This window comes from Acartia tonsa, chromosome 10 (assembly GCF_053477335.1).
Source record: "Acartia tonsa isolate MP-2025a chromosome 10, ASM5347733v1, whole genome shotgun sequence".
NCBI lineage: Eukaryota > Metazoa > Arthropoda > Copepoda > Calanoida > Acartiidae > Acartia > Acartia tonsa.
Genome location: NC_137269.1, coordinates 5,832,080 through 5,844,451, shown reverse-complemented (window position 1 = coordinate 5,844,451; position 12,372 = coordinate 5,832,080). Strand labels below are relative to the sequence as shown.

Genomic DNA, 12,372 nt, shown 5'->3' with positions numbered 1-12,372 from the left:
CTTTGTCTGTCTGTCCGTCAGAATTAAAAATACCTACCATACCCTTTTTCTACCCTCTTGAGAAATTCACTCAAAACGAACACAGTAATAGTGTCTGACTGATTATGACGTAAGAAAAAAAATTTAGCCAATGAGAGGCCGTTATTGACTAATGGTAAAATAGTGGCCTCTCATTGGCTAATTTTTTTGTTACGTCATAATCAGTCAGACACTATTACGGTGTTCCTCAAAACCCTGTTCACGCCACTGATTTAAACTTTTTGTAGCATCCTTAATTTTTTCTTTGAAATTTGACCAACATTATTGTTGCTGCGCTTAAATTCATCCTTGTTTCCATAACTTTCCTCACGTGACTTTCAATTTTATAATTTGTGAGGACAGGCCTAAAATGCAAAGCAATCTAATATGGAGATATTAGCACAAAACTTTACAAACTTTAGGCTCTTATAGAAAGGTGATACCAAACTTTAGAGAACAAGGACAATTTATTCATCCTAAGCGCAGCATGCACCGAGTAACAACATAATTTGGGGGAAATAGACACTACTCATTTTAAAATATTTAGTCGAAGGTACTCTATGATTAGTGCAAGTCCGTACGTCCTATCACTTCATATGTCATCTTTGTCCTACAAGGTTTCGTGATTTTTATTTGTTTATTATTTACAGATTATTTAATTCCTATACATATTCTCAATATTACAAACAGATCTATAGTATAGATTCATATACAGACAACTACCTTCCTTCCTTTTTCAAAGACCTCTTTTGTCTGCTTCTAAATTATTTTCTGCTACTTGGCTGTGTTAATATAAGCGACACCATTGCATTGGTTGATCCTTTTTTCAGGAAAGGAAGGGACATAGCATTAAGATTTTGGAGTTATAAAAAGATATATAGAAAAGATAGATAGATTGACAGTTAGGTATACAGTTTTAATAGTTTGAGCTGTTTAAGAACTTGAAATATCTCACTCCATAGGCGTCCAAGGGGGGGGGGGGGTAATGGGGCGATTACCCCCCCCCAAACGATTTTGGGGGTGCCGTAGGCACCCCCAAAATTTTTTTCATTTTACCCCCCCCCATTCAAAATTTACCCCCCCCAAACAATTTTGGGGGGGTAAATACCCCCCCCAAAATAAAAAATCTCTAATAAAAATTTTTTTTTATATATTTAATAAAATTTAAATTCCCCCCCAAAAAATTTTACCCCGGGGGTAAATTATAGGAGGGGTAAACTAAATTTACCCCTGCCAACAGATTTCAGGGGGGTAATTACCCCCCCCCCCCCCCCCCAAGCAAATTTTACCCCTGGGGTAAAAATTTTGGGGGGGGTAAAAAAAATTTGCGGCGCGCTTCGCGCGCCATTTTACCCCCCACCCCAAACACGAATTACCCCCCCCCCCCCAAAAATAAAAAGCTTGGACGCCCCTGTTGAGATCATTATATACTTTGCAAATAGTTTCCAAATTTTACCCAAAAAGAGAAATTATAACAAAATTTTGCTTATTTAAATCCAATGATGTGTCTACTAGATATTTAAAATATTAACTATTCTAAACCCTAAACGTATCGTATTTCGAGAAAATTTGGAAGGGAATTTAGAGATATGAAAATATTGAAATTGGGGAATATTTATATACGTGTGCAAGAATTCTATTTCAAAAATAGGATATTTATTCCCCTCTCCCTTCGTTCAAAAATACATCCCTATTTCTATTTTTCTAAATATTCAAATTTCTTAATATTTATATACGAAGTACTTGGTAAATAAATAGAAGATTTTGAAAAATAATAAATTTTTACGTTTTATATTTCTATTTCGAAATAAATCACGCAATCTTAAATTAAGTATGTTCGTTAAACAATTCCGAAATAAAATTTACTAGATATATTAGACTTTTAGGTTCTTTCTATGAAATTAATGTGATGACATAATTTCCTTACTCCAAAAAGTCTACCTGTTAAGAATACGACATTTTAGACGTCTTACTTTTTTCATTGCTTTTTTTACAGGGTAAAATAAAAATTCTTCCTAATATTAAAAAAGGATAATTTTGCATTACGTAAAAAAAGTATATAACGATAATGAAATATATTAAAGTTAACTTATAATAGTTTGTAATTGTATTTGTAACAATATATTTATAGATTCCCTGTTATTTGATATCATCCGTTTCCGGTGTATGCTGTTATATCAGGGATAAATATATACACAAAAATTCCTCCAACAAATTTTTATTATTTACCGTGGTCAAAACATATTAAAAAATCTTATTTTAAAAAATGTAAATATAACGAAATAAATTATATTGAAGTTTCTAATTACCCATGTACATTTCTACCTCGTGCACCTCGTGCACACACACATAGTTCTTCAGTCCTTATTTGAATTTCAGAGTGTATTGACACGTCATACTACGCGTTAGTTAGATACAAAGAAAAGTGAAAAATAATAAAAAATTTAATATTCAATGTGAAAACTTCAAATGGAATTATATTAATACAATAAAATAAAGTGATAAATATTATTTGCATAGTTATAAAAAAAAGAAGAAAGAAACAAAGTCAAGTGTCAACACAAGAAGATCTAATTCTGTACTGTCGTCCGAAAAAAATTATTGTAGTCTATTGTTTTGTGTGAATGTCATAAGAGTACATACACGTCAAAATAATAGGCTATGTTTTCTATTTCGGAAGGCAGTACACATAATCATTTACTGTATATTAAGGTAAGGATTTTGTAATAATTTGTAAATATAAAGTGATAAGTCTGTTCGTTATAACTTAATTATTCTTATTTTGCCTTTTGGTAATTTCAATTTTAAACGCACAGATTTTATAATGTGAATAATTCGGCAAGCTCCATACTTTGTTTTTAATTATGTTTATTTTTTATTTTTTTATATCGTTCCAAAATTACAAAGTATCGGGTGTGTTTTATCGATAAGTCTTACCTAAAAATATTGAATCCCTGTGTTCGAAAAGAATTTCCGTGCATTTTTTTACGTCGTTCAGAACGGCTCGGCTCCACATTAGTTAAAAGTGAGTTTTTACAGTAATAATATGATTTAACGGTCTATTTCCTTAAATTAAACTTAAAAACCATATGTTACCAAATATACACACATCCGCAGCCGTATTTCTAGATTCGGCTCCGCGTTTTTTTGCGTTGAAACTCGGTTTTAAATGTACGCTCATATTAAACCTGATTATCAAGCTGTTTTTAAACAAATTTACTTACAATTTTGCTTAGACTCTTATATATTCGCATTCTGATAATTCAGTTCTGACATTAATGTCCGTATTTTTTTTACATTTTAACAACAAATTTTTATGTGACCTAATTATCCGATTGGTCTGATTTTTGGTTTACTGATGTTTGAATGTACAATAATATAAGCGAAGCGGCAAGTACGCATTTTTATTTTTTTCCATCACCCTTTAATTGAAATTCAAATTTATTTTTGGATATTTAGTATTTACTTTCATTTGATGTCCAACTTATTTACTCTAGAACCTCGAGCAAGAGACCATCCACGCATAAAGACACAAGACAAGTATGATTTGAGTAATGTTTTTGGCTTCGCTACTTATTGATTATTCATCCTTGTTAAATTAAATAACAATACTGCAAAAAAAATAAATATATCAATAAACAGTTTTTTGGGTTTTATTACAACATTTATTTTATAATGGTAATGATACAGATATTTAAAAAACACAAAATTATTTCATTAAATTATTTGTTTTACTTTTACTTCTACTTTATTTCTTTCCAACATAATTAATATGATAAACATATTTACAAAAATTATTTCACTTTTCCAGTTCCTTGGTTGCTGTCTTCTTGGTAACTTTTACCTGCCTATCCCAAAATGCTTGGGACTTCTTGGGGACTAGCTTGTTCATCTTCAAGAACATGATGGCGTGGATGGTTTCTTTCTCTAGGTTATAGCGCCTCGATGAGTAAACTAATTTGAGGTGTGAGAAAATTCTCTCACACCTCGCATTAGAAACAGGTAAGTTGTTGAAGTTGGTCATCAAACTGACAAGTCCAGGTGGATAACATATCTTCTCTGCAACATGTTCATACCTGGCAGTAAGCATCCTGTGGCTTGCGGTCATTGCTCCTTGTTTGTACAGTTTCTGGCGTTCTTCAACATCGAAATCCTTGGACTTAGATTTTTTGACTTTCGCAATTTCCTCCTTTATCTTAGCGACTTCACGTTGGTAACCGTATGTCAAGGCATGCAACTTGGATTCTTCTATGTTATTCCAATCCTTCAGCCCAGCTTTCAGGTGTTTCTTCATGACGTCCAGGGGATCCTTCTGTTTGTCACGTTGTTCTTTCTTTTTCTTCTTGGCTGCTGCTTGAGCCTGAATTTCTTTGAACTCTTGTTGTTTGTTCCATAACATCTTTTGGATGGGTGTCATCATGCCTGTAATACATAAATATAATTAATAAAAATGATAATTGAATTATTTAACTAATGTTATTATTATTATCTATTTTAATTAATATTGTATATCTTTACCTGTGGGAGGTGCAGTTTCTGGAGATTCGTACTCGTCAGCTTCGGAATCCTCATTGTCGGCATCCGCATTAGCTCTACGCAGGTCGGCCTCTTCATCTGCCTTTTCTTCAGGACTTAGGTTGGCTCTCAGTGAGATTCGGTGTAGCCGTTCACCCAACAACCTACAATTTTTGGGTGCTTGTTGTAAAATTGTTTTTGCTTCATCCTGTGTCACCGTAAAGCTTTGTGTGCCACTCGCAATCATTTCCAAATGACTGCGTGACAGGGGGTGTAGGTAGAGACAGACTTGCCAGCCTGCATTAGTACGGACAATCTTGTTAACTCTCAGGTGAAGGAACTTGAATACACGTCTAGCGAATAAGTTGCCAGGCATACTTGTCCGTAGGGTAAAGAACACCGTATCCAGCATGGTGAACATCTGGACGATTGTGGCCTCATGGGCTTGTGCAGGAATTGTCAGCATGGTATCCACACACTCCAACACTTGCAGGACTTCTCTGAGGGCAAGAACCTGGTCAGGTGTTGGCCACAGATTGTCAAACTTCTTGTTGACTAAAATAAAAATTAAAAATTAAAAATTAATTCTATTGATATATACAGTTCTAATTTTTAATTAAGGGAACGAGAGAAGAAATAATTTATTTAGTTTAAATTTTAATAAACTTCTATTTGTTACCTTTCTCTTTTGTTTAATTAAGGGACAGAGAGAAATTTAAGTTGGTAATTTTGTTAGTTTTAAATTGTTGTTTAAATTATAATTAACTTTTTTGGGTTTACCTTTCTGATCCTGCACGGATTTTTTCACCTTCTGAAGTAGTTGTTTGTTGTCAAACAACTCTAAGAACCGCTTTATCATGTTCATTCTGGAGCTCCATCTCGTCTCCACGTATCTGGTAAGCATACGTTGTCCACTCTCTACCAAAATGCGACGCAGCTTCTTGTTATTCATAATTTTACTGACCAGCTTTGCCAGGTTAATTATGGTTCTGTTGTACCCCTTCCCTTTCTAAAAAAATATAATATTTGTTAATTTTCACGTTTTTGTATAATTTATTATTTAACTTTTTAAGTTACTGTATAAGTTATTTAGTTGGTTCTATTAATCATTTAATTAATTTACTTACAACTTTGGCAGCCTGCTTCAACGCCAACTCCACTTGGTGGTTGAGGCAAACACCTCCCACTATAAGTCCACATTTCTGCTCATCACATATCATTGTTTTCTGGATGTTCTCTTCTATTAGTTTCCCGAAATTTGTGATTGCTGAAAAGAAATAATTTAATAAATTAATATAATTTAGTTAAATGCATTTCGTGAAACTACCCCTGTAAATCATTAAATGTAATTCATTGAATTTTTTGGGAATGAATTTAATTTAACTTTACTTACCCTCTCTTTGTTGTGGATCTTTGATGGCGATGGACCTGTAGAAAATCGCACTTGATATGCCGCCATCGCCTTGTCTTGTTCCTGCCAGGGTTTCTTCACCTCCATCCTGACCCTCACCTTCGGCTTCTACAACACCATCCTCAACCTCATCTAAATCTTCTATAACCATATCCAACGGGATTTCATCTTCACTATCAGCCTCAGGTGTGTCTTCCTTATCACTATCATCATCATCATCACTGACTCCCTCATCTTCATCCTCATGGTTCATGAAACTTGTATACTCTGTGGGGGTTTTCCCGTGCTCTTCATTGAGTATCTTGACGGACTAAAGAATGAAAAATAAATTAATGATTTACTTTCTAATGGTATTGTTTTAGAATATTAATTCTCGTATTCATTCAAATATTCATCTAAAAAAACTGGTTTTATCTTACAATTGTACATTTTACATCCGCGGAAAGCCATTTAAAATACGATGCGAGAAAAAACTATTAAATAGTTATGATTTTATAATTATAATTTATAATTTTTCATTACCTTTACACAGTTGGCAGCCGAGTCGGATGTGGAGCTGAGAAGTTGATAATGCTCAAGCCCAAACCTTTTCAACAGTTCTTCGAAATATTCGTAGATGCTGCGGCCGGAAGCATCGGGTTTAGGCATCTAAACATAAGTAATTAATCAAATTATCATTTAGGTATTTGTGGTCATTCTAAATTTCTAAGAATTAATTTTAAACTTATACCTGTTCACAGGCGAGCAACAATTCTTTGGGACCGTCTGCATCGGTATAGTTTGCAGTTACTGAAAAATTAGTAATTCTTTTATATTATTCATTCATAATAGTTTACTTTACTTTATTTAATTCAGGTTATGTAGCTGCTGCAGTTGTAATTGCATTAATAAATAATAATAGTTTATTTATTTTATTTAGGTTACCTGCAATGAAGTCGGTGTGGTGAACATTGCCGAAGTCGAAGGAAAGGTGCAAACCTGCGGAAACAAAGATAATATTGATTATAATTATTTGTTATTTAAAATGATTAAATATTAACATTTTTTCCGCAGGTGTGCACCTTTCCTTCGATTTCGGCAATGTACACACCCGCGGAAGTGAAGATAATTTAAATTAATTATTTGTTATTTCTTTCAGATTTTGAAATTATTTAGTAATGTTTTAGTTTATAAATTATAATACTTAATAGTTAATAGTTATTAATACCTTTATTTTCTAAAATCTTCTTGAAGGATTCCATGTAATACTTGTGCTGCCCCTGCAGCCAGTTATGAAGCTGTTTGCTGGTGGGTGCATCCTGCTTCTTGCCTTTCTCAAGTAAACCGACCTGCTTGGCGATGAGATGGTCAAAGGCATTGGCATCCTTATCCTTAAAGCGAATTTTTTAAAGTTAGTATGTTTTTCAACCTATTTTTAAAAAATACACTATTCTAACTGACATGAAGATATATTTCGATTTTAGCAATCATTTTCAATTAATTTTGTTTAAAAAAATATAGGTATGAGACATTAGATAACAGCAAATATGATCAAAAATATTAAACATACATTTACCTTAAAGCGAAGGAAACTTTCATTATTAACCAGTTTTCCTGTTATGTGGCGCAGCGCTTCTAGGGCAGTGACGTATATTTTGACTTCATGGATAACTTCAGCATCTGCCTGGGCCTGTTGAAACTTCCTCTGAAAGCTGGCCAGGTTCACTCCCTTCCTATACTCTCGGTAAACATCTCTGTGGTCAATGATCCAGTGACGGGTAAACCTCCTAAACAGGTAAGCAATTAATATTATTTTTTTTAGCAAAGCTACTCTATAATTCACCTTGTCCGTCAGTATATATTTTTAATCAATGTTTATGAATACTTAATACCAGTGTTCTGGAGCCGGGAGCAGCAACATTTTTAGTGGAGCCGGATCCGGAGCCGTATTTTTTGTTAAAAACGGCTCCGGCTCCGGACTAGGTAAAAATGATTTTTTAAAGTAATATTATAATTTGGCAACGGTCTATTTCCATATAATAAACTGAAAAACTATTGTTACTTAACAAATAGACACACATCCTTCTACTTTTATATAGCTTTAATCAAATAAAAGCAAAATATTTTATATTATTTATCTTATTTTATCAAATTCAATAATGGAAAAAAATTGATATATTAATTTTAAGGTAGGAGCCGGAGCTGGAGCCGGAGCCGGGAGCCGTATTTCCAAATACGGCTCCCCGGAGCCGGAGCCGCATCAAAATTATACGGCTCCGGCACGTTGCGTTAATACATCATGTTATTTTATGTCAACTTAATATTATTACCTAAGAAGGTTAGTTTCTTGCAGTATAAATTTCTCTCTTGCTTTTCCATCTGTGGGGTATTCTTTCACGTGGTATGTGCCATCCCAGGTATTGAAGTTACAGTATTTGCACCCCCGCCCCCACGGGGTCTTATGCTTACCCTTTCCAGGGTAGTTGGGGATCATGTAAGCATGATCTTCAAGCACTTAAACCAAGTAGACATAAACCTGAAGTAATTTTAATTTTATTAAACATTTTATTTAATAATCTCACACCTGTAACTCTTTTTTTAGTTGTGTTCCTTTCTTGACTTTTAGTTTTGCTTTCAAAAAGTGTCACTTTTGCCCCCCCCCCCCCCTCTACATTTTATTATTATTTTTAGTATTTATGTTTGTACCTTATCACCATTACTATATGTTATCCTCTTCCCATCAAGAATTGCCCCCCCCCCCCCTCTACATTTTATTATTATTTTTAGTATTTATGTTTGTACCTTATCACCATTACTATATGTTATCCTCTTCCCATCAAGGCGGTCATAGAGCGAGTGTGTGTCCCCTTGTACTGTACCCACGCAGTCTAGGTAATCAATAGAACAGTTAATTTAATATATAGGTAAAGTAAAACAAACTAGTATTCTAGAAATTTATGTATTTACGGTTGAGATTGTATGGTTATTAATTATAAATATAATATAATGTATTTTATTTAAGTACAGACAAATAGACATCCTGTCAATTAAATTTTTAATGTTACTACCTATGTTATTGATATTAATTATACTAATTTAAGCTTACCTTTGATGAACATATGTTCCGTACTGTCACTGTTCATCTTGGGTTTATTCTTGGATCCTGCTTTACGGCCACCTCTCCCTTTTGGCTTTTCTCCAGCTGGGGATGACTGTGCTGAAGAAGGTGTGTCTCCAGCTGGTGTTGTAGGTGTGGCTGCGGCTTTAGGTGTGGCTGCGGCTTTAGGTGTGGCTGTTGTACTTGTAGGTGATGGAGACGGCGGCGGCGTTACGTTGAGTGGGCGCATTGGTGATGTATCTGGTGTTGTTTGTGAAGCTGGTTGTGGGCTTGCTGGTTTTGACCTTAAAATAATTAATTAATTAATTAATATTATTTTTCCCTTGCCCTCTGGACAAAATATAAAAATTATTTGGCTACTTGTTTTTTTTACCTCGATTGGGGAGAAGGTTTGGGGGGTGAAGTTGGATTTTCAGGTTCTGGGCTGTCAGGTTTTGACCTTAAAAAAATAGCCTATTATTTTAATTATTAATTAATATTATTTTTCCCTTGCCCTCTGGACAAAATATAAAAATTATTTGGCTACTTGTTTTTTTTACCTCGATTGGGGAGAAGGTTTGGGGGGTGAAGTTGGATTTTCAGGTTCTGGGCTGTCAGGTTTTGACCTTAAAAAAATAGCCTATTATTTTAATTATTAATTAATATTATTTTTCCCTTGCCCTCTGGACAAAATATAAAAATTATTTGGCTACTTGTTTTTTTTACCTCGATTGGGGAGAAGGTTTGGGGGGTGAAGTTGGATTTTCAGGTTCTGGGCTGTCAGGTTTTGACCTTAAAAAAATAGCCTATTATTTTAATTATTAATTAATATTATTTTTCCCTTGCCCTCTGGACAAAATATAAAAATTATTTGGCTACTTGTTTTTTTTACCTCGATTGGGGAGAAGGTTTGGGGGGTGAAGTTGGATTTTCAGGTTCTGGGCTGTCAGGTTTTGACCTTAAAAAAATAGCCTATTATTTTAATTATTAATTAATATTATTTTTCCCTTGCCCTCTGGACAAAATAAAAAAAAAAATTATTTGGCTACTTGTTTTTTTTACCTCGATTGGGGAGAAGACTCTTTTCTTCTTTTCTTGACCCTTGGAGGTGAACACAACTTTGTTATTATGCGCTTCCGTTGTGGATCAGCTATTTTTGAAGTGACTGGAGTGCAACTGAAATTAAATAAATAAATAAATTTTCAATTTCTCTGGTTCTTTTTAGAACCCACCAAATTTACCAAATTTGGGATTATATTCTAAAAAAAAATGGCCTCTCTTGGTGTGTAGAGCACCGAGAGTTGCTGAACATGGAAGGAATTCGCCCCGGAGGATGGATTACTCAATGCGACCCAACCTAACCTGACCAAAAGTAAGTAAGGATATTTTTTTAACATTTACCTACCCTAAGATAAAAAGTTACTGTAAAAATACAAAGGAACCCACTACTTTTCATAATCCCATTTATTATAATTTTATTAGGGGTATGCATTTGAGCTTAATAGTAAATAAAAAGTAAAAATACGACGAAACCCACTAATTTTATAAGGGGTAGTTTCACGAAATGCATTTGAGCTTAATAAATAAAAAGTTACTGTAAAAATCCCATTTCTATACTTTTTTTAGCATGGGTAGATGCACTTCGTGAAACTATCCCTTTTAGTTTTTTTATAACATTATTAAATATAAAATGAAAATATTATTATTACCTAATGTTATCACTGGGGGTTATTTTTTTTGTGGGGGTCCCCAACCCCTCCTTTTCCTCCAACATTACCGACCCTGGAGTGCAACTGAAAATTAAATAAATAAATAACATTTACCTACCCTAAGATAAAAAGTTACTGTAAAAATACAAAGGAACCCACTACTTTTCATAATCCCATTTATTATAATTTTATTAGGGGTATGCATTTGAGCTTAATAGTAAATAAAAAGTAAAAATACGACGAAACCCACTAATTTTATAAGGGGTAGTTTCACGAAATGCATTTGAGCTTAATAAATAAACTTCGTGAAACTACCCCTTTTAGTTTTTTTATAAAATTATTAAATATAAAATGAAAATATTATTATTACCTAATGTTATCACTGGGGGTTATTTTTTTTGGGGGGGACCCCAAACCCTCCTTTTCCTCCAACATATCAAGGTCAACCTCATCCAAAATATCGGGTATGCTTGCATCGTCGATCGTCTTACGTTCACGCAAACTACGAGTACGCGTAACTGAAGAGTCAGGCATAGCTTGGACAACCTCACTGTCAATATTAATAACATCCGAAACATCGGACATGTTGTCATCATCGTCACCTATAACTTTATTAGAGTCAGGCTCAGCCATTCTCTAACGATGTTGTAACTGAACTAAAACTAAAATAAAAAGATTAATATTAATTATGACTATGACTTTAAGCCTAAGGTGGTGAAAATGGCCAGGTTACCGCTTACATTGGATGATTGGGGGAAGAAAAGGGTTAACAACTTAACAGTAACTCCACCCATAATTTTATTTTTTGGAATAGTAAGGGATAAAATAAACACACATAAAAGAAAGTGTGGGGGGGGGGGGGTATAACTATAATCCGTATCCAATTACTACGAAGTACGAGGGAAATCATGGGATGTGTTGGAAAATATTTATATGACATGTAAGACTAAGAATTCTCCTAATTTCCCCTTGAGGAGGGGGGAGGATTTGATGCTTAATCTGCAGAAGGGGTAATTTAACACTTAATTTACCCTCCGTAAAAGATTAAAGATTAAAAGATTAAAGATTATTTGAAACCTGCCCCACCCCCCTTTTTCAACACTTCTTATTTGAATATAATTATATGTAATCTTTTTTTCTCCACCCATCATAACGTAATGGTTAGGAGGAGGGGGGGGGGGGGGAACCAACAAGATTTAATTTGGATTTAATACGATGAAATTTTAGTAAATAAATTAGCCGTTAGAGGCTGGATATTTCAAATTGTTTTTCAATTTATACTTAAGTTTCATCATTCATTGGTAAGAAAAGTTAAAAATTATATTTCAAGTTTTAGAAACCTATTTTTAAGAAAAGTTACATTTGAGATGAATAGAATTAAAAAAGTATTCGGTAATGTAGACAAACAAAATTGCTTCATAGTTACATATTGGAAGTTACATAACATTCAAGGATTACCATTTTTATTGTCAGCTTTGATGTCACTTTATGAAGGCTTTTTGGCCAATTATAGAATAGATTGATGATAATGATATGATGAATATCTGTATCATTTCATATCTTTTAAAAACAAAGTTTTATACCAACGTTTTCTTTTTGGTTTGCTCAACAATTTTGGGGAATTTTGGGACTTGGTTGCTTCA

At 33.6% G+C, this 12,372-nt stretch overlaps 1 protein-coding gene across 1 annotated transcript; it reads right to left on the bottom strand.

Moving 5' to 3' along the window:
* Positions 1–3,765: 3,765 nt before the first annotated feature.
* On the bottom strand, positions 3,766–6,729 carry LOC145329263 (uncharacterized). Its single transcript, XM_080173320.1, has 7 exons — positions 6,675–6,729; positions 6,467–6,592; positions 5,927–6,254; positions 5,661–5,800; positions 5,314–5,542; positions 4,537–5,088; positions 3,766–4,440 (listed from the first exon to the last, which is right to left on the bottom strand). Exons 2-7 carry the CDS (start codon positions 6,590–6,592, stop codon positions 3,818–3,820), a joined length of 1,998 nt encoding a protein of 665 aa, XP_080029446.1. The 5' UTR covers positions 6,675–6,729; the 3' UTR covers positions 3,766–3,817.
* Between the last annotated feature and the right edge of the window lie 5,643 nt (positions 6,730–12,372).